General features: G+C 36.5%; 1 protein-coding gene across 1 annotated transcript in view; it reads right to left on the bottom strand.

Annotated features, from left to right (window-relative positions):
• Nucleotides 1-16,220, bottom strand: part of nr5a1a (nuclear receptor subfamily 5, group A, member 1a) — a 23,623-nt gene extending 7,403 nt beyond the window's left edge. Inside the window, exons 1-6 of the mRNA XM_059336530.1 lie at nucleotides 15,986-16,220; nucleotides 13,779-13,897; nucleotides 13,211-13,352; nucleotides 11,765-12,420; nucleotides 1,835-1,954; nucleotides 1,043-1,190 (exon numbers count right to left, since the gene is read on the bottom strand). Of these exons, the coding sequence (XP_059192513.1) occupies nucleotides 1,043-1,190; nucleotides 1,835-1,954; nucleotides 11,765-12,420; nucleotides 13,211-13,352; nucleotides 13,779-13,897; nucleotides 15,986-16,007 (1,207 nt within the window). The 5' untranslated portion in view covers nucleotides 16,008-16,220. The remainder of the gene's footprint in view (nucleotides 1-1,042; nucleotides 1,191-1,834; nucleotides 1,955-11,764; nucleotides 12,421-13,210; nucleotides 13,353-13,778; nucleotides 13,898-15,985) is intronic.
• Nucleotides 16,221-21,538: the final 5,318 nt, after the last annotated feature.

Below are 21,538 nucleotides of genomic sequence, written 5' to 3'. Positions count from 1 at the left end.
GAGAGAGAGAGAGAGAGAGAGAGAGACAATAGCAAAGCCCTCCGGTGGACGGGCATTCAACATCAGCTGAGCCCATCTTGGAGAATCCATTCACACAGTAATTAAATGTTTTGAATCAATGTTCTGAATCATCTTTTCAAACTGCTTAAGGGCAATTAAATTACCCCTGACAAACCTGACTCTGAAGATGAGGGAGAGCGAGAGTGCTAGCAAAGAAGCTGCAGGCAAAGACAGCAAATATTTTCTGTCTATTACAAGTGCTCTCCCCATTCAAAAGCTCTTTGTTCCCTGCTTGCCAGCGCTAAACAGCAAACACTTCTGAGAATCTGGGGAAGGCACATCTATGCTCTCTCCATCTGCACAAGCCACTAAATGAATGTCGGGCCCATCGAATGATAGACCCAATCCATTACGCTTCTTTTGAATGCCATTAGTGGACAATGGAGGAGGATGTCTTTGTTAACATTGGCTTTTGTCAACCCTAGAAATTTAATTAAGTGAATTTATTGGAGGGAAAAAGGCCAGGTTGGAAAACGCTTGTAACATTACAGATAAATAGGTATTGCAGATAATATGCAATTGTGACATTTTTCATTAAAATGTTAGTGTTGCTATTCAAATTCCGCCAAAGGACAGCATCAGTATGGCCCTGCAGCCCCACCAAGTTGATTGATTTTTCACATCAAAACCCAGCATTCTTCTGAATACATCACAATATACAGACTACACAGGCAAGCTCAAGCCTAAGCTCAAGGAAACATTTATTTGCAGATAGATCAAGGATCAATTACTTTTGCTGTAACTATTTCCTTGGCTTAAAGGAATAGACTCTCTACTGAATGTGAAATTACAATACTGGTTTGAATGGTTTTAGCCTGACAAACCTGATATCGCCTTATGGTAAACATTGCAATAGGTCCTTAAAAAGCTATGATGACTGCATCTCTTTCCTCAAAATATAATTTCTGACTAGGAGTCATTATTGGGGCCCCACCATCAGCACTTATATCACAATGATGACACACTCAGACATGAGACTTACTGGGGTTGAACAGGAGGAGGAATTTCATACAGGCGATCTCTCTGCGGTCCAATTGCAGCACCCGCAGCCTTGTCGCCAGCTCCTGACCTCTCTGGATCAGACCAGACAGAGTTGCCTCAGCTTGGGATAGGATGAATGACAGCTCAACCTGAAAACACAGGCTACTGGTTATTTTCTAAGTCCCTTATATTTATGAGATTTTGGTCATGAAGTGCTTTACAATTCACTTGAAGATTGGTGCAATGTTATTCTCTCCTTCTGTATTTGCAGTCACTTAGTTGAAAATCCAGTGTTTCACCACCTATTATCAGTTCGGATGAGGTAGTGTGTTAAGGTAGGTACATGGTCTCTCAATAGATTTTTTTATATATAAGTAAATAATAATTTTACAAACCATATTTTTTATATAATGTTAATTGGTCAATATTTAAAAACCTTAAACACATTGCAAACTCCACAATTTATATTTTATGCACATGAAAACAAATTAAAAACTATTTCAGAGTTCCTTCCACTGACTAGGTGTGGTGGGTCACCATGCCTTAAAGAGCTAATTACCAAAGCTAATACAAATAATAGAATAAAATTAAATCCAGCTCCTGACCTCCCTGTATCAGACCAGACTGAGTTGCCTCAGCTTGGGCTTGGGCTTGCCCTTTATTCATTTGGTTTTACAACTGGTCCATTTGATAAATCAAGCAAACACGTTGGTCTCCACTCTGGAACTTCACACATATTGACTGAAAGCATACGGCATTGTGCTGAAGGGAAGTTGTATGAGGGAGTTGTTACCTCTTGGCCGGTCACCAGCAGGATACTGTCTTCCTGTCCATGTTGCACTTGTCTGAAAATGTGATCCAGCACCAGAAGTTCAGACCAGCAGTTATGGAGCAGCTTCATTTGATCTCCCACCTCCAGGAAACATGGACAGACAAACAGACAGACATAGTGTTAGAGATAAAGAGAGAGAGAGGAGAGAGAGAGAGAGAGAGAGAGAGAGAGAGAGAGAGAGAGAGAGAGAGAGAGACGTATATACTTTGGTTTTGTCATCTCTTTGTTATTTAACAAAGTGTGGTGATGGGAGGGCAGAACAATTTTTGGGGCATTTTTCTTTTCATGCTGCACAGGCTCAATTATAAGTCTGTAAGATACTGATATATGAAAAACATGGGGTTTGAGAAAAAAACACATTTCAACAACAGTTTTTGTCATGCTTTAAATGTCCCCCCCATTGTAGAATTGGATATGACTGTAATTCTGAGACTGTGGATTCAGTGAACCCAATCCTTTTAATCCTATTAATTCGATCCTATTAATGTGTGATGATGTTAGTCCCCATAGTAGCCATTTCGTTGTAGTGACAGCATTTGTTGAAACTTGATCTTGCTGTATTAAATGACATATTGTGACATCTAGGATAATCACAGCCTCATGACACTTTACAATCACAAACAAGAGACATAGCGTGTTCAGAGCATGTGCATATTTCTTCATCCATCGCTGGAAATACAGAAATCTCCAAAATATCAAAACGTTTTAAAACCAAATCAAAGCATGGATTTTTTATTTAATGTTACAAAGGTCTTTGGGTATTGATGTAATAATCTTGATTGGTTTTAGACCATTTTCAACATTCTTGATATTAAAGAATTTACATGCTTCAGCAACATATGTGTTGAACAATTGCTGCATACATTTATGGGACATAGTTGAGCATGGAAATGGACTTCAGAAAGCCATACCAAAATTCTAAACCCTAATACATGTCAATAGGTTTATTGAAATGAATAAATAAATATTTTTTAGAGATTTATGAGTAGAACAACTTAATCAGCTATCTACCCCTAAACATCCACTGCCCACAACCCCGTCTTTAAATAGTCCTGATGATTCCTCTGCTGTTATTGTCTCCCACAACCTCTATGTTAATGATATATGAAGGTGGATATCAAAGTATTTTTCAATTGTATTTTTTCACCACCAAAACATGACAAAAATCAGCATCCCATATCAAAGGAATGCAGAAAAACAAGTCTATGCACTTGCTAATTCTATCCTGGAATATTATCAGGCTGCTCCAAAAATTCCCTCTCCAGTTGATCCAGAATGCTGCTGGACATGTACTTGCAGAAACTAAGGAAATATCATATCTCTACCATATTAGCCTTCCTGCACTAGCTCCCTGTAAAATACCAAAAATAATGAAGAAAAATAATAAATAGTAAATAAAAATGCTTCTCCTCACTAACAAAGCCATGAGCCCTTGGTGGCACACTATCCACCTTTAAAAGTAGGCTAAAAACCTTCATCTTTGCTGAAGCTTATACATGGTTGCCCATAAAGTTGGAAAATATAAAAGTTGGAATATATATGTTAAATTATTTTTTTACCTCTTTCCATGAAATGATTGTGACAATGTGATTAAATGTATATTTTCTCAAAACTTTATTAATCAATCTATTCCAAACATATCACAATGAAAATGAAACCACAATTAACAGAGGATTGTGTCTGAAAACAAAATAATTCCAACTTTATGGGCAACCGTGTAGTTAGCCCAGCTCACACTGGCTGTGGACCAGCCCCTAGTTATGTTGCGATAAGCCTCGACTGCAGGAGGAATTCCCATGATGTACCTCGCTCCTTTCTCCTCCTCTCCCATTCCATCTGTACACAGAGTCTTGTGCTTTCTCATCTTATAGGTTTCCATGGATCTTGGGTCTGTGGCCCTGCTTGATGCTGATACACTCCTACTATTATTACTTTATTAGTCATATTTATATTACTGCTATTATTATTATTATTATTATCATTATTGTTGTTGTTGTTGTTGTTGTTATTATTATTATTATTATTATCATTATTATTATTATTATTAATAATAATAATAATAATAATAATAATAAAAGTAATATTTTCATTTATTACTACTTCTATTATTACTTTATAAGTCACATTTCTGTTACTGCTATTATCATTATTATTATTATTATTAGTAGTAGTAGTAGTAGTAGTAGTAGCAGTAGTAGTAGTATTAATAATAATAATTATAATAATTAATTCAATAATATTAAAATTATTATATAATTATATGTGTTGTTACTATTATATTTTAACAATTATATGATATTTATTAATTCTACTGCGACTATTATCATTAGTCATATTGTTTGTTATTATTGTTGCAAGTATTACTGACACTACTGCTCTTATACATCTATAATCCATTATTTTATCTATTATTATTATTATTATTATTATTATTATTATTATTATTATTATTAATAAGCACAGACATAGTTTTTAGTGTTAATATTGTTTCTGCTGTTTACGTCTCATGGGCTATATCAATCAAATGTACTTAACTTGTCTTATTTGGAAAAAAATTTAAAACATACATATGGTTGATGTGTAAACGACTTGACCATTACATTTTATTCTGATTTAAATTAATAAAACTATGCAATGTACCCTACTGTCTGCTGTGCTATTTATCCAGAGTCAAATCTCTCAGATGTATGTGACAAAAGCAGATCAAGAGAAAAATGGGGAGATCATAAAGGCAAAGAGGGAATGAAGTGACGCTTGTAGGCTGATTTGTGTGCTGTGTGTGTGCTGATGCATTCTGTATTTGTGTTATTGCCACGTCCTGTGTATTTACCAGCATTGTCTGAGACCTCCTCAACCTGCTCACCTCTCCCTAACCCCCCCTGTTCCTAGTCACATCTGCTTTGCTCTGGGGGAAGGGTGTGTTTTTAGATTGAGCCCCACCTTGCTGCAATACTGTCTGTAAACTGAAGGACACGGCAGTCAGTAATTCTGCAGTCGCAGCTGCTAATAGGGCCAGACACACATTCATCTGACACTGAGCTGACAGAATTACTGTCCATCTGAATTAAACTATATATCATTTGCAGAGGAGAAGGTCCAATCTTGTTGGCCACATCTGGACTGGTGCAGTGGTGGGGGTCTGGCTGTACAATGATGAAAGAAGGGTTTAGGAAGCAAAAGGTCTCTGTGACCTCCTGCGCTTCCTCTCCAAGAAGAGTTGGACACTCAGCTGTAGCCGAAAAATCCCTCTAAAAAAATCATCAAACATGCTGAAAGTGGGGCGAAGGGCTTTGTTCTATCTCCATATCTCCAACATGGAGTCTCAATGTTTCACTCCATGTTATGTGTGTTGAACTGGGTTGGACTAATAAATGTCTATGAGTATTTACCTCTCAAGTGACATATTATACCTGTAAGAGCCACAATTTATCTCATAGCCATAATGTCAAGATCACTGGGATTGTCACAGGAAAGTGTGCATCCTGTTACCAAACTGTATGGCTGCTCACAGCGCTGTCAGCTGTCAGCTGAGTATTGGGAGCAGAAAGCACTTTTCTCTATTTAATATCCCATCACCCTTCTTTCCATTTGCTAGTTAAGAGGTATGTGTTAAAGCCTAAAAAAAAACATTTAATCGTTTTTATAATATGTTATTATTCCCAATAACTGAAGTCTATATTGGCAGCGTTTTGCAATTCATCACATAGACATAATTGACCAATCAAGGTCATTAGAGACCTCAATATAAACCACTGTCATCACACTGACAATGAAACATTTAGTCCATATTTGTATCCTCGATCAAAAATATTTTTCCTGCCATTTGGGATTTGTAGCAGCTTAAATGGCAGACAAAATTAATTTTTTTTTAGCAACAGAGGCTAATGTTAAAAAAAAACATCCACTAATCTGGGTTAAACTTGCAATGAGTGGGAGTATAATATAAGACAAGATATCTTTATCATGCTTTCTAATGAAATCAGTTACTTACATTTTGTGTAATTATCGACTGAGGCTAAATATGTGCATTGGTTGGGATTTGTATATCATAGAATATAGTTTTAATCATGCACATCATTGTGTAGCTGTGTTGTCAGTGGGAGTAGTGTTCAATGCTGTAGAGAGGCTCTGAGTGCTGCAAAGCTGTCCTCGGCCTGGAGGGACAAGTGGCCGTGTTTAGTGTTTTGTCAAGCAGCAGTTATAGAAAAAATGTTTGGAGATTGAAAAAAAATGTGTGTGTGCATAACTACAGTGAACATTTAAAAGTCTAATACATACAGCATACTCTGGTATGAAGGACAAGCTGTAGGCAAACTAGCCAGCACATAGAATTAAAACAAACTAAGCCTGTGCTATACTTCATCAACCGCCTGTGGGGTGGAGTTGCAAAAATACAGTAAAGGAGAACATGCAGCGGTGATGAACTGAAAGCTCGCCAGCACCTCCTTGAACCTATATGGTAGTTTCCATTCAGTCAACCCAGAGCTTAATTCACGTACTGCTTATTAATACACTGTGAAGGATTGAATGTAAAACAGCGAGGTACGCAGAATAAATGAAAACTATCAATATTTTTAAAGTTTACCTTGAGTACATAAAACATTCCAGCCTCTTGACTATTTCTTTATTTTCATATATAATTCTAGTATGTCTATTTGCACCAAAGAGTAGATATTTATTACATCCATTCTCAAACATCCCCAGACATGTAATTGTTAAATTTAATGTCTCTTGTATACTGCCTTTAGTATCTGAACATTTATTTAATTCATTGTGTGAACTTCCTGAGCATCTTCCAGGTTCAACAGGTGAATGGAAGGTCAAACACAAGACATGACAAAGACAACCAGGGGGACTGCTGAAATCAATAGCTTCCATTCTGCTCACAATTCAGCAACAATGTAGAAGAGTGCAGCGAGTGCAGAGCAGTGGAGGGCAGACATTTCCCTGTTATCGCCTGCATGGAATGTAATTATCTTTCCCAGGGAAACAACTCTTTCTGTGCACGGCCTTCTTGACAAATTATGCACACCTTTGTTCTCACTGTCCATTTGCCTGTACACTGGACATTGGAATAGTTAACTATCAACAGAAATACACCACATATGTAGAACACATTTCTGGGCTCTGATGAAGCAAGATATTGCTGCACTGTTGTCATGGTGAGAAAAACAAAATTAAGTGAAAAACTGGAAAACTGTGGATATGACCTTTTTGCAAAATATGCTGCCTTAGCCTGCCTGTGAAAGCGAAATATTTTTTTCATGCAAATGAATATGTCATGTTATTTTGAAACAAGAAAGGAAAATACTGAAATGTTTTTTCCTATCTCCGACAGAATATTAATCTGAATCTAGATTTAGATTTTCTGGCATCTGAAAATGGTAACTACATTTCCCAAATTTACATAAAAATATTTTAAATTTCCTTAACACACAAAATTGTGATTTGCTTATTTGCAAGTGTAAGCAAATAACTCCCAATGCAAATAATTCAGTAAGTATATCACAACTTAAACAGCTATTTCAAATATGTACTGAACATTATTATTAATTATTATTATATCAGTCGTAAGTAAATTATTATCATTGGCTGGAGCAATAATTTGCTTTTGCATGTCTACTAAAAATAACATTCATTCATTTTAATTTGCAAAAGCATCATGAAGAAACAATTTTCATTAACATGTATCCCAAGTCTCAAAATGTTCTTGCTGAACTTGAACAATATACGATGTCTGCTCTTAGCAACTACAGCATTAATTACATTTTTTTTTTTTTATTATGTTGAGGCACTCAACAGCTGTTGGTTAAGGTTAGGGAACAACAATAGTTTCAGTAGACTCTTGGTTTTTGAGACACAAGAGTTGTCAAGTGGGTCAAAGTCCGGGGTTTGTTTAATCCGCCTGTCACCCTTCTCTCCCACCCTAAATAGACCTTCACATTCTTTACAATATTCTATTACTCTCAGCGTCTAATATTGCCACAGATGGGTTTAGACGCTAAGTGGTGCCTTGTGTGTCGTATTAGATGCCTTGGGCCGTGACAAAACGCTGGTAACTGACTAGTTGTGAGGGAGACCCGGCTTGGCTGCAGTTATGTTTCCCTCTAAGTGTCACTGGCAAAACAAATTAGTAATGAGCATAATTTCTAGCAGTCAGTGTTGTCGAATACATCAAATATCAAGTAGTAGCAGTGTTATTAAAGCATCGTCTAGTGTCCATGGCATAATGAAAACTTCAGCAGCCATGAAGGCCTTTAATATTCTCAATAATTGAACAGTAGGTTGAGAAAACAGCACATCTACATGTATTACTGTTTACCCTAATCAACACAGCAGATGCATGTGTTCAGTTGTTATTTATACACGTGTGAGAATGTATGTATGTATTAGAGCAGGAGGGTAAAGAGGCCCATAGAGACTACATGTTAGTGAGATTCACATTTTTGTGCTATTCTTACAGTTATCAGCGTTAACCACTGTAAATATACAACACATAAAATATGGAAATAACAGAAAGTACAAACATGTTAAACAGCACGATGATAAGGCTGAAATATGCATGACATGTATAACTCCCTACACATCTCAAAATGTAGGGACTTTGAAAGAATCTGTCATAGTAATGTGTTGTTAAGATATGTATTTTTTTTTTGTAACAGTTCAATGTTAATAAAAGATGAGCAACCTTTGTGCTTTTCTCCTCTATCAGCAATGTAGGGAAACATTTCAGCCGTACACGGGCCTTATAAAGATACCTTGTTGTTAGTCTGAGAAGTTACAACGAATCTCCTCAGCATCACAATGTGGTCTTTGTTACTGAGACAAGGAAAGTAACAACAAAAAGGCTTATCCTTCTGGATGTTCTCAGAAACTATGAATTTAATCATCATCTTTAGTCATTTTCATACTTTGGGTTTGGACAATAACAGCAAATTAAATCAGTACTAGTTTCCATTTTTTTAGAGATCATTATCAGTACAGAAGACAAAATTCTAGGATGCACTAATTTGCTGTATCCGAATACTTTTTTGTATTAGTAGCGTTGTGTGAATGATTGTATCATTTAGAAATAATGTGAACACAGACAGGCCAAGCAAATTATCAAATGAGTTGGTTGTTGTTGCCCAGAATCTGAGATATCCTAACACAGTGTCATCTGTTTCATAGGAATTATTCCCTACTGAAGAAGGAATGCTTTGACAGTGTGCTCTGTGGAGAAATTGAGAAACTGTTTCTAAAAAGAGATGCTACTGCTGACATTTTCATATGATACCAACCAAATTCCATTCACATGCATCTCAGAGAAAGTTATCTCTAAAATTGTTAGAAAACATTAGGAGTACACAATAATTGTTTGTTTGTCTGTTTGTTTTTGGAAATTGTGGCTGAACCAAACCTTTGATTGACTGATTGTAGCATGTATGCAAACAAGTACAGGTGCATCTCAATAAATTAGAATATGATGGAAAAGTCCATTTCCAATAGTTCAAGTCAAATAGTCCCAACCAAGTATTGAGTCATATAGATGGACATACTTTTCAGAGGCCAACATTCCCATATTAAACATACCTTTTAAAATTGGTCTTTTGTAATATACATTTTTTTTTGAGACACTGAATTTTAGGTCTTCATAAAATGTAAGCCATAATCATTATAATTAGAAGAAATGTATTAAATCAAGACATGAAATGTTTCATTCTGTGTATAATGGATCTATATGATATGTTTTTTGCACTTTTTGAATTGAATTACTGACATAAATAAACGTTTCTATGATATTCTGATTTATTGAGGTGCACCTGTATGTAAGTGTGGGGACCAAAGAAGGTTTGGGATGTACTGTGAAACTATCCATCACATCATTTAAAAAACCCATGCTGCAGTTTGCACAAAGAAACATCTCCTGCACTCTATTCCTGTTCTGGTGAAAGTAAACAGTTTAACCCATAAACCAGACAAAGCTACAAGCTGACAAGCTTTTCCTTCCTAACTCTGTGTGTGTGTGTGTGTGTGTGTGTGTGTGTGTGTGTGTGTGTGTGTGTGTGTGTGTGTGTGTGTGTGTGTGTATAACCTAGTAACCAGGAATGACACCAGTGAATGAGTCTGAAGCAGGAAAGGAGTAGACCCGCTCTGACTGTACCTGAGCAAATAAACTGTATTTGATCAAAAGACAGGAAGGAATTTCACTAAATATCACCAAGGCCAGAATCAACCTTTTGTTGTCAGTTAAAGTGTTTAATTGGTTGAATCAGTTTGACCATGGCTTGTCTACATGTTTGTTTGTCAGCATATCATATCATAACTCACAGAGGCAGGTAATATTTTCTTCCTTGTTGTGTAAGTGGCCACGTTTGTCAGAAAATAATCACAATCCTTAATTTTCACTTGGAGCAGAGGGCGTATTCAGCCACACAATCTGCTGCAGCAGCATAACCACAGCAACAGTTAAGGATTTCTCCATCACGAGACTTTAATTTGAATGTGTTACTAAATCATCTCAGTTATCAAATACGACACAATGTCTGTAGCACAGCTCACAAAGACAATCACAGCACTGCATGTGGTAGAGTGGGATACTGATGTATGTCCAATAATTATCCTAAGATGTGTTTGTGTGTGGAAAGCTTCTGTTCAGCATTGAGGAAACACCAGCCAGGAATTACTTCTCTCACAAAGCTGAAAGTATTCCAACGCAGTGTTCATTTCTTATCGCTCATTACTATGACTTTGTATTTTTATAGCTATGACATAATTACATTAAATATTATGCTGTGTTATTGGAAATAGCTACCATCAAAAGAAAAAAGTTAACATTAATTTTGACAAATGTCAAATCTGAAACTGCATTTAAGTGAAGTTGCCTCAAACAGATCCCTAGTCTCTACAGGTTGATTTCATAAAACAAAAATAAGCCTTTGCCAAGTTCATGCTGATTGAATTTTAAGTGAATTGTGGATGTCTGAGTCAACTTTAAATGGATTCATGTATGTAGGCCTGGGAACATTAATACAGAACTAAAACAAGTCACCTCATCTTAAAAACAACCTTTCTTATTCCTTCAAAGCAGATGTTATAAAACCATGATTTTGTTATTTTAGTGCTACATGGTATATTGTAAGAGGAAAAGTAACAAATAGAAAACAGGAATAAACAAATTATAGGATGAATCTTCACTTAAGCTTTTGATAATTAATGTGGTGGGACGAACACAATGCTGTCGCTGCCCAACAACTATTGATGATGTTCAGAAATAAGTGTTAATTACATTAGTTATTACTTGTACTATCCTGTCAGTGTTAGTGGATTTATCCAAGTTTTTCATAAAACCCTGTAAAACAGGTATACACTAGATTAAAGACTGACTTTTTTTTTCTTTATTCAGTAGCTTGTTCTGAATTTTCCACATTTGATGGGAGAAGGAATTCAAAAGGTACAACCAGTGCTAGTCCAGCTTTTTTGAATTTCAAATTTCAGTTTTGATTTAAAAATTCCTAAAGAGATGAACACACATTACAATTGTCAGGCCATATTAAAGTTGTGATACAGACATCACAAGTAATCAGACAAACTTGCCCTAGGTCTGTTCTGACAATTTTATTCTTCTTTGAAAAAAATATAATTTGTTACAATGCCATAAAAATGTCACAAAAAAGGACTTGACATGAAACACACATTTATGGATAATGGAATATGTATGAAACAGGGAAATGGAGGCGAGACAAACCAAAGCTATGTTGTAATGTTATCATATAGACAGCTATAAAGACTGCAGTTTGCATGAAAGAAATGGAGTGCAGCTTTAAAATGTGACATTATCCTCTACCATTTGGAGTGTGTGGATGCATGTCTGTGTGAGCATCAGGACAGGATAAAGGTCTTGGGACTTACCCTGAGCTCCTTGAAGAAGATGCAGCTCCGAGCCCACTCCACTATGGAGAAGAGAGTCTGGTCTGCCATGCGACACATGAGGCTGAAGGTGCTAGGCTTGTCCAGTCGGCCCCGGCCATTCTGTTCCTGCTGCAGATGAGCAACAATCTTATTCTGCACCGCCAGCTCATCTGGATCACAGCGGAGCAGCTCTAACACCAGCGGTGGCAGGCTGGGCAGCTGTGGTGAGGCCGAGGGGTACATGTCTGGGTAGGGGTATCCTGTCAGAGATTCGGGGGAGCTGGTGTAGTCGGGACATTCGGCTTTAATTGCTCTGCCAGGGAAGGCTGTGTACTGGTACTGAGTGGTGAGGGGCATGTGTGATTGCATGGCCATGCCCAGGGATGGGGGTCCATAGAGGTTGCCCTCGTAGTCTGTAGGGGTGATGGAGCTCGGGGTGGAGGGGAGCAGACTTTTGGAGATAGTGGGCAGGCTGTGCAGGGTGCCAGTGAAGCCGTAGTCAGTCTGCAGAGGAGAGGCTGGTGGAGGAGCTACGCTCTCCAACTTGAACCCGTTGGACCGTATCAAAGCCTTCTTCTGCTGCTTCAAGGCCCTGTCCCTCTTGTACATGGGGCCAAATTTATTCCTCCCCCCACGCATGCGGTCTGCACGCACCGCTGTCACACAAGAGACAAGAGGTGAAAAAGAGATTTACAGATTAACACCAACTCTACTGGATTGTCTTGTAATGTAACACTTAGACAGCAGAGAGCAAAATCATAAGTTACATTACACCAGGATCCCCAAGTATCCTCACAGAGTTAATATCGGACATGTTGGCCATTTATACTTCCCTTTTTAGGGATGAGAAGAATCCCCAGAGCCTGTGCAGTTCTACTCCTTCTTGTAGTCTAAATAGAGCTTTTGATTTAAAACAGGGGAGTCTCTGGAGTTTTATCAGTAAGTCAAGAATGTGTCCTTTTTCTGCTACGGAAGCAGGTGCTTTCCTGTACTGCTGTCTGGGAATTAATCCCATCCCATGTGCATAGGAAACAACATGAGAGCCACCAGCCCACAAATCACAATATATTTATAGAGTTTTTACTATCTTGTGATTAAATTGTAAAATAAATTTTAAAATTAAAACACACATAATAATTCACTACCATCACAATATTGGAATTACTGTTAAAATACCATGAAATCCACAATGGGAATTGTGAAACAATGGCAAAACTATAAAACCCTATTTTTTTTCCCTTTCTCCCTAATAACACATGATTACTATTACTATTATCATTCTTTTGATTATTATTATTATTATTATTATTAGTAGTAGTAGTAGTATTAATGATTATTAGTATTAATATATAGGCCTATTATTAGCAATAGTATGAACTAATTATTGTTATGGTAAAAAGAGGAACTCATCTATTTTAATAGCCGATTGTATCCGCTTTACTTTACCTTCTAGCCGCATCCCAACGTTGAGGCACTTTTGGAAGCGACAGAAAGGACATCTCTTCCTCTGGGTTTTGTCTATTTTACACTCCTGGTTTTCTGCACATGTGTACCTCTTGTTGTTCTGCACTGTCCTCTTGAAGAAACCCTGAAAAACAACAAAGTGAGAAATAGCGGTGGAGACGGTGGGAAGGCTTTTATATTTCAGGATGCAAACTCTCGAAATAAAACATCGCGAATAAACAATGACAAGATCTATTAAATGATAAATATCGAAAATGCTTTTTAAAAAATAAAAGCTTTAACTTTGATGGTGCAATTTTGAAGTTTTATTAAATGAAGGAGATAATTAGGTTTAAAGTATTTTGAAATGCCGCAATATTTTAATGAATAGGGAAGGAATATAAGGAATAGGGAATATGATCAGGTTGGTGTGGTAGGCTACTCTATAAAATTCAAGAGCAATGAGAAGATCCGTTTAAACAGCAAACGGTGCTCTGGACTATAAATAATAGGCTATCTAATCGGATACTGTGAGAAGTCTTTTATTTCCGTTATAGGTGCGATGTGTTACCTTGCAGCTCTCGCACGTGAGCAGACCGTAGTGGTATCCAGACACTTTGTCTCCGCACACAGGACACAGCTCTTCCAGGTCATCATCATACGTATATTCCATAACCTTCAGAGTGACACCTGGATACACACACACACACACACACACACACACACGCATGCAAGGCATCACTAAATGTACAGTTAATATACAGCAGACAATTCTGTCGCTCATCTATAAAGAAAACAGCCTATAAAAATGAGAGAGCGAAGCCTGAACGGTTTACTTAAATTTGACTTTCAGTCGGATGGCATTTATTCTCATCGTGTTCCAGATGTCCGATATCAGTTTGAAGGACGTGCGGTGACACAATGTTCTTTTGTTACGCAAATATTATCATTGTCGTTTTTTTCCTTCTTTAAACTTAAGCTAAATTACATTCGTTAATAGTTTGCATTATTTTAATGCAGTTTAAACTATGTGAAATAGTCTCCGTGCTGTCGAGTTGTTATTTCCCTTTAATACAGTTTAATCCGTCATTAAAATGAATAAAGGCAATAAGAAAAGAAAAGAAAAGAAAAGAAAAGAAAAGAAAAGAAAAGATTTCCACTGATATTTCTATTTATTCAAAACCCCCCTAACCTTGATTTAGGCTATATTTAATCGAAATTATATATATATATATATATATATATATAGGCCTATATATATTAGTAATACATATAATATAAATATACACTGATAGTAACGTTATATCTGTAAAGATGATTACGGTACAACTGAAGGCTTTTACATTTTACATATATATATATATATATATATATATATGAGAGAGAGAGATAATTAAATATTGCTTTTTCATAATAAGGCCTACTAATAATCTTGTAACTCACATACATCGATTCATCTAAAAAAAAAAAAGTCAAATGATTGGGGGAAAATAGGCCTGTGGTCTCCTGCATAAATGTGCTATAGGGCTGACAGAGCCATAGGCTATATAAGTTGCCATTGTCTATAAACAAATAGGCCATATCGATAAAAAAAAAAAAGGTATTGGCTATGGTCTTCACTCATTTATCCACCCAAACTAGTAGCTAATATAACAGTGATAGTGATTTTTTTTTCTTTACGAATCATAGGCTACCTGTTTCTTTTTGTTTGATTTTTAATAATACATAATTTTTGCACAAACTTTTTTTATTTCGATCAGTTTGAAACCGCTAAAATGCATGCATTCCTGTAGAGTGGATTTATATCAAGTTACGGTTGCATAAAGCTTACAGTAAGGTAAAAGTGAATTAGATCGTTTCAATTTGTAGGCTATTTCTCCGCTTTAGCACACGCCGTGTATCTTTGAAGGTTTTGATTTCTAGAGTCTTCCAGCCGCACTCTGCATATTAGTTTACAGTTTACAGCTGAAGCCTTCATCAGTCAAAGTAAGATTACATAAAATCAATCTGTGACTTAGTACGTTTAGCCTCTACAGCGATGAAAAAATCATGCTGTCCCAATTAAGAAAGAAAGAAAGAAAGAAAGAAAGAAAAAAGTTGTGAAGTGAATAACAGGAGTACGTGAGTAATCAGCGGCAAATATGCAGGCCGCGAAATAGGAGAGTCAAACTCGGCGTGAAGTAGACCGGGGAGCACGCGCGCCATCAGTACCACAGCCGCATCAGAAGATTATTATTATTATTATCATTATTATTATTATTATTATTATTATACTATTATTATTATTATTATTATTATTATTATTATTGTTATTATCACCATCCGCATTTTTCTCACATTCTTGAAGGGTTAATCTAATTTCTTATTTCTTTTAGGAACATGATTTGGATTTAATAATTATACTGTATACTTTTATTCTATTGCATGAATTTATATTTAATTTATGTAAATTGTTTTTTAATCGACTTATGGTATGCATTTAAAATTATTTTTATTATTATTTTATCTACTTAAAAAGTGGCAATCTGTTCTTAGTTGGACTGCTGGTTCAGTTAATTGCCTTTCTATAATAGGCCTAACAATGCTGTAAGTTCCTTCTTCGACAGTTCATAATATTATATCATTAAACAAGAGTCAGGCTAGTGAGAAGCCTTGGCTATTTGTTTCAATATTTCCTTCAATTAATTGAATTAAAACTGGTTTCTTGATTGGAACATATCTATCCTGGATAGCCTATGTACAAGCAAACACAGACTGTAGAATAGTAGACAGACTTACCGTGAGCCTTGTCTCCCAACATTTGAAAAGAAGCCAGTCAGTGATGATTGTCTGATTATTAAACCCTGAATGTACGTGTTGCTGCAGCCTTGCATGAGCTGATCAGTAGAACACAATTAAAAAAGACCAATATAAATCCGAATGGTCCCTGTGTATAATAATGCTGCTTTTACAGCCAGTAGGGCTAGTAGTAGCCTACGCGTGTGATGACCATTGAAGATTTCAGAGTGAAACTCCTTCAGTCAGCTCGCTCTTTACTGCGCTTCCCTTATCACAGAAGTTAGACTGCCGTGATGCCATTGGTGGACGTCGTGTCACGTGACGGAAGCTCGCTGCCTCCTCCCTGAAAATCCAGGAGAAACTGGTGGTGATGGAGGAGCCGCACTTCGTATAGAGACACGCAAGAACTGCCGAAATGATTTAAAAAGTGCTTAAAGACGTTTTGGGGGGAGGAGAAATTGAACTTAGCTTACGTTGTACAGGAGATTTTCATAAACCTCTTCTCTTCAAAGTGGGCTGAATTTAATTCGAGATGAGTTACAGCTGAAACAGGTGGTATCAAATTATGCAATGTCACCTGTTTAGGCTATAACATACGAATGCAGCTATAATAATAATAATAATAATAATATCATCATAAGCATCATCATCAAACTTTATCATCAAGCATACAGTGTAAAAGGCGTTATATGACCTAATATAATAAGAAAGTGCCTATGCAAATTCAATAAAAAAGCATCTAATAAATAATAGAAGTAAAAAGTGGCTTATAAAAAACAGTGCTTATACATTTCCTATAAATGAGACAAATACCAGTGTTTCCACATATAGGATTGGTATCAAACAGAACTACACCTTGAATTGGTCAACTGTATAATAAGATTAGATAATAATAATAGTAATAATAATAATAATAATAATAATAATAGTTATTATTTTTTGTTGTTGTTATTAATGTTGATAGCATTAGTTGGGAAATATTTGATATATTATGCTAATTGGAATTGGACCTTTAGACCAAATAGAAATATGTTGCACATAATCATATGGATATAGAAAGCATATTAAGTGGTGGTTAGTTTACATTTACATAGGCCATTGAAACAATGTCAGCTGTTTCATTCTGTAGATTTCTATATTTATCTGCACAACACATGTGCAGTGGTCCCAGCGCATATGTCTCAGCAGAATTAAATACATTGGCATTAATATTAATTGACTCTGACAGGGCATTTTGCTTCGTAAGCACTATGGAAAGTCAAACTGTCTATTGTTAGCTGAGACAGGAAGCAGTGGGTGGCTGCTGAGGGTCATTGTGTGGAAATACGAACAAAGCTGAGGGTCCTTAGCTTATAGACCACTGTACAATTTTAAAGACAGGAAACACAAAAATGACTGTAGTCAACACAAAACATTTACATCCATTGACTGTGTTTGATTAGTGTCACTCTCTGGACTGTCAGCTGTGTTCACTCTCTAACTGCAGGCTCCTCTACCCCATGATCTTAGGACGATCACTCTTGGTAAAAATTTCCAGATCCTTAACTGTCCTTGAAGAGGATCCTATGAATGTTCATTCAACTTTCCTGTAATTCAACACAACTGGCCCCATTAGACATTGATACAAATGACAACTGTAGTAATGACAAGCACTTTAATATATATTATATAAACCTTTCATAACCCTAAAATTTAAATTAAACCTCAATTAGTTTTCACTGAGTTTACGGAATTGGCTCTGAATTATCTCCAATTCACCTGGGGTGTTAAGCTCCCGTAACTTTTACATTATTTTTGATTAAGAAGCATAGACAGTTACTGACTCAACAAATCATCATACTAACAGGTTGGTTGTCAGTGCATAAAAGAGTTTGGTGAGCTGGAATTAGCAGCTGTGAGATGAAGACACAATGGACTGCTTGCAAGGGTTAGACTGATCATTAATCTGACCTCTTCTGTAAGACCTTTATTGGAAGAATAAAATTTAATAAAATTGTAATTCTGGAACTAAGTGCAAACTCAAATTTGCTTTTAATTTCAGTTCTTCCAGTCATTTGATCCATTCAGTTCAGTTTGTTTGCCTAATTTCTCGTCACTTGTCTACTTGGAGGCATAAAGTTCCCTATATAAAAATAATAAAAGAAATGAACAGAAAAATAAAATCTCTAAACGGGCTCCTGTGTAATAATTTTACCAAAGTGTTTAAAGCTTCCCTTATGAGACATTTGCAGCTAAATATTTTTTTACATCTCAAATTTTCACATTACTTGACAGAAATGCTGAAGACATGAAGTTGTCAGAGTGGAAGAAGTTGTAAATAAGACCCTGGCCCTGCAGTGCTGTTTGGCAACAATTAGTCATGTCGAAATTCCTTGATGTTCACAGTAAAAGTAAAAATAAAATAAAATACAAAGCTGAAGGACATTTTTCAGATGAGATACAATACATTTTATTCATCCTGAGAGAAGTTGCTGTTCAGATGCAAATATCAAATCTTAAACATCAATAACAATGAGATGTCAAAAATATATACACAATATATGCTATGCCAAAAAACACAGGTTGGTTGTATATATTAGAAATATAGACAGGTGAACAGTAGGAATCTTACTGGGTTGCATGTTGTCATACAGTATGTACAGCAGGTCAGAAATATAGGCTAAATGTGAGAGTGTATAGTTAATACAGAAAAGCCCCAGTGTGTAGAACACTGGCACTGGCAAACAAAAACCTTCTGACATCATATTTTTTTTAAATAAATGCCAGAATCACATTAAACTCACACATATACATTTATTAATTTCAAAATCATTATTTTGTTTGATTGTTTTGATTGTTGGCCATGTCTTTGAGGGGCCATGAGTCCTTCTGCAGCTTGAATTTCTTATGCTTATGCTACATACAATAAGTGACATATGGTATCCTTACCGTTTATCACGTGTGTTAGTTGGTTAGAGTATTATTATACAGGTAGTTTACATTCAATCTAATTTAATTTCAACATTCACACATGTTTTGGTAGTAAATGATTGAGGTGCAGGAACTTTATAACAGCTTAAGGCAAAGATCTGTAAGCTAAGTGGACCCATGCCCCTATCAAAGTTGCCCCGCCTCTGAAAAAACTTGCATAGCACATCTCTGCCATTAGATTGCTTGCTCAGCAGAAGGTGCATCTAGGGAGATAGGTTGTATCTATCCATGTGTTTCACCCCTGACCTCTCCTGAGTCACTGCAAGGTCCTCAATTAGCTTATATCTGCTCATCCAACTATTAGGGAGCACAGGCCAGAAAACAAGCCAGGCTGACTGGAGCAGGAGGCCCCTGCTGAGCTGGGCCCTCTGTCACTGGGGCCAAGAAATACGGCCTATCTGCTGTTTGTCTCTGGCTCGATGTTGTTTTGCAAGTGTGCTGTGGCTACAGGTCAGCGGAGCCCCAGCATCAGACAAGCTCTGTCTCTGTCTCCCAGATGTATTTGTAAAATAAATAAAGGGGAAGGGCTGAGGCCTGGCTCGTGTTTTGACTTCATCATTTATATTTTGTTCATTTTGTACCCCCACACGACAACCATTTTCTGCTGGAGTGGCAGGATCTTTGTGGATAAAAGAAGATGAAGAAGTGCAGCAATCACTCTGGGTGAAAGCTAAAGGAGGATGAGCTCTACCCTGTGTAGAATTTGTCCATAATCATTTAAGATTTCAGATTCTGAGCTTGTTGATCCTTTGTTAATCAGCTGCTTTCTTCTCTCCTATTAAAATTACAATAATTTATCATGAGATAGTTTGCCAGAAACACAACTACTTTGAGAAAAAGGTTATTGTGAAGCCAGTTTAATTTAAACAAGCAGGCTGAGATGCTATGAAGGCAGAAATATTATTATTGGAATCCCCCATCACCTGACCCCCACTTTGCACCTTTGTTTCATGGTGCTAAACTTAAGTCAGAATTATTATGAGAACATTAACTTGTCTTTGTAAACATCCTACAGAATTAACACTGTTTTAGTGTGTGTGTGTGTGTGTGTGTGTGTGTGTGTGTGTGTGTGTGTGTGTGTGTGTGTGTGTGTGTGTGTGTGAATGACATTAATCAGGTGGCAAGAAACACAACTCCAAATGAATGATGATTCTGACATTGACCCATGTATGTCAAGTCGTCAATATAAGTCAGAAAAGCTTTGCTCCCTGCAGTGGGTGGTTAAGCGACAGAGAGAGAGTGACGATCGGAGCAGAAAAGAAATTAGCAGTAAAGTTGTCTTGTGGTATTAAATGTATAGTGTCACACACACAAGCTATTTTTTCCCCTCCAATTTCTGAAATGAATCTGGCACCTCTGCTGAGTTGGATTGGTTTGAAACAAAAAATACCCTAAAAGTTCAACACGCTGAACATTTTGCAAAGTTTTCAGCTAATCAGATCATGTTCAGATAATGTATGGTTGCCTTCATACCCCTGCAAATGTATACATCTTTCTGTTGTAAATAATTACTACTAAACCATATTAGCACAGCTTGTGGATTTATATCGTAAAGAATTACAAATTAGAAAGGCAGTATTTATTAAATACCCTCTAAAATGAAAAGTTTTTAACCTTGTTAAAATGTCCTTATGATATTTTTCATATGCTACCAGGCATATCATGAGGCTGAGCGTTTCTGCCTTGGAACTGCACTGTACCAATATGTCTCAAGAAAGCCAATTCAGACAGCCATGGTTTCATAGGTCTGATTATCACATCATTATCAGCTAACAGGGTGAAGCTTTCCATATCTTAGCATTATGTTAAAGTGGAATAAGTGCTATCGAAAAATAAGTATTATGTATTGATATTTTGCAAGTTTAAAAAAAAAAAGAAAAAAAGAAAATTAAAATGAAGCTGTAGTCAAATCATCAGTTCTGATCATGCAATGACAGTAGTTATGGACATGTTGTTCCTAAACATATCAAGCACTATGGTTTCCTTAGTGCTAGCATCTCAGCTCAGTCTTTTGGCAGTTTGTGTTCTATACTTTAGATTTTAACCTTCGAGTGAAGTGTCATCCTGTCCAGCACCCTGCCTGCTATGCAGTGTCAGGCTATTTCCCAGCACAGTCCAGAGGTTTTGTCATGAGCCAGGAATGACTGTGAAATATACAGTATATGACCTTCAAGCCTAATATGCTTCCGCAAAGTGTTTACATGATAACCATTTTTTGATATATCAACACCGCAGTAAACTATTTTTTACCAAAGAATGCCAGAAATTGTGATTTTTTTTAAAACCTGGTTTATTTAAATGTGGCGTCGTGTATTGGACAAAAGATTGATTAACATTTGTGGCTTCTCCAATCACTTTGACACCTATAATTTTCCATATAAAAAAACCTTACATTGAGAATATTACCACTGATCTCATTACTGGCCTTACCAATGTAAAGCTTTTCAAATCCCAAAGACAGGCCTGTCTTCCAACAAAGCCACAACATTTATATTTCACTAATTGGTTAATCTACACCACAGAGGAGAGCTGTGTGAACAGGTGAGAGTGCCAGGGCATCATGTTCGCACTAAGATCCACAAT

Source organism: Centropristis striata, chromosome 7 (assembly GCF_030273125.1).
Source record: "Centropristis striata isolate RG_2023a ecotype Rhode Island chromosome 7, C.striata_1.0, whole genome shotgun sequence".
NCBI classification, from domain to species: Eukaryota; Metazoa; Chordata; class Actinopteri; order Perciformes; family Serranidae; genus Centropristis; species Centropristis striata.
The sequence above is the reverse complement of the archived record's forward strand: the minus strand, read 5'-3'. Positions and strand labels throughout refer to the sequence as shown.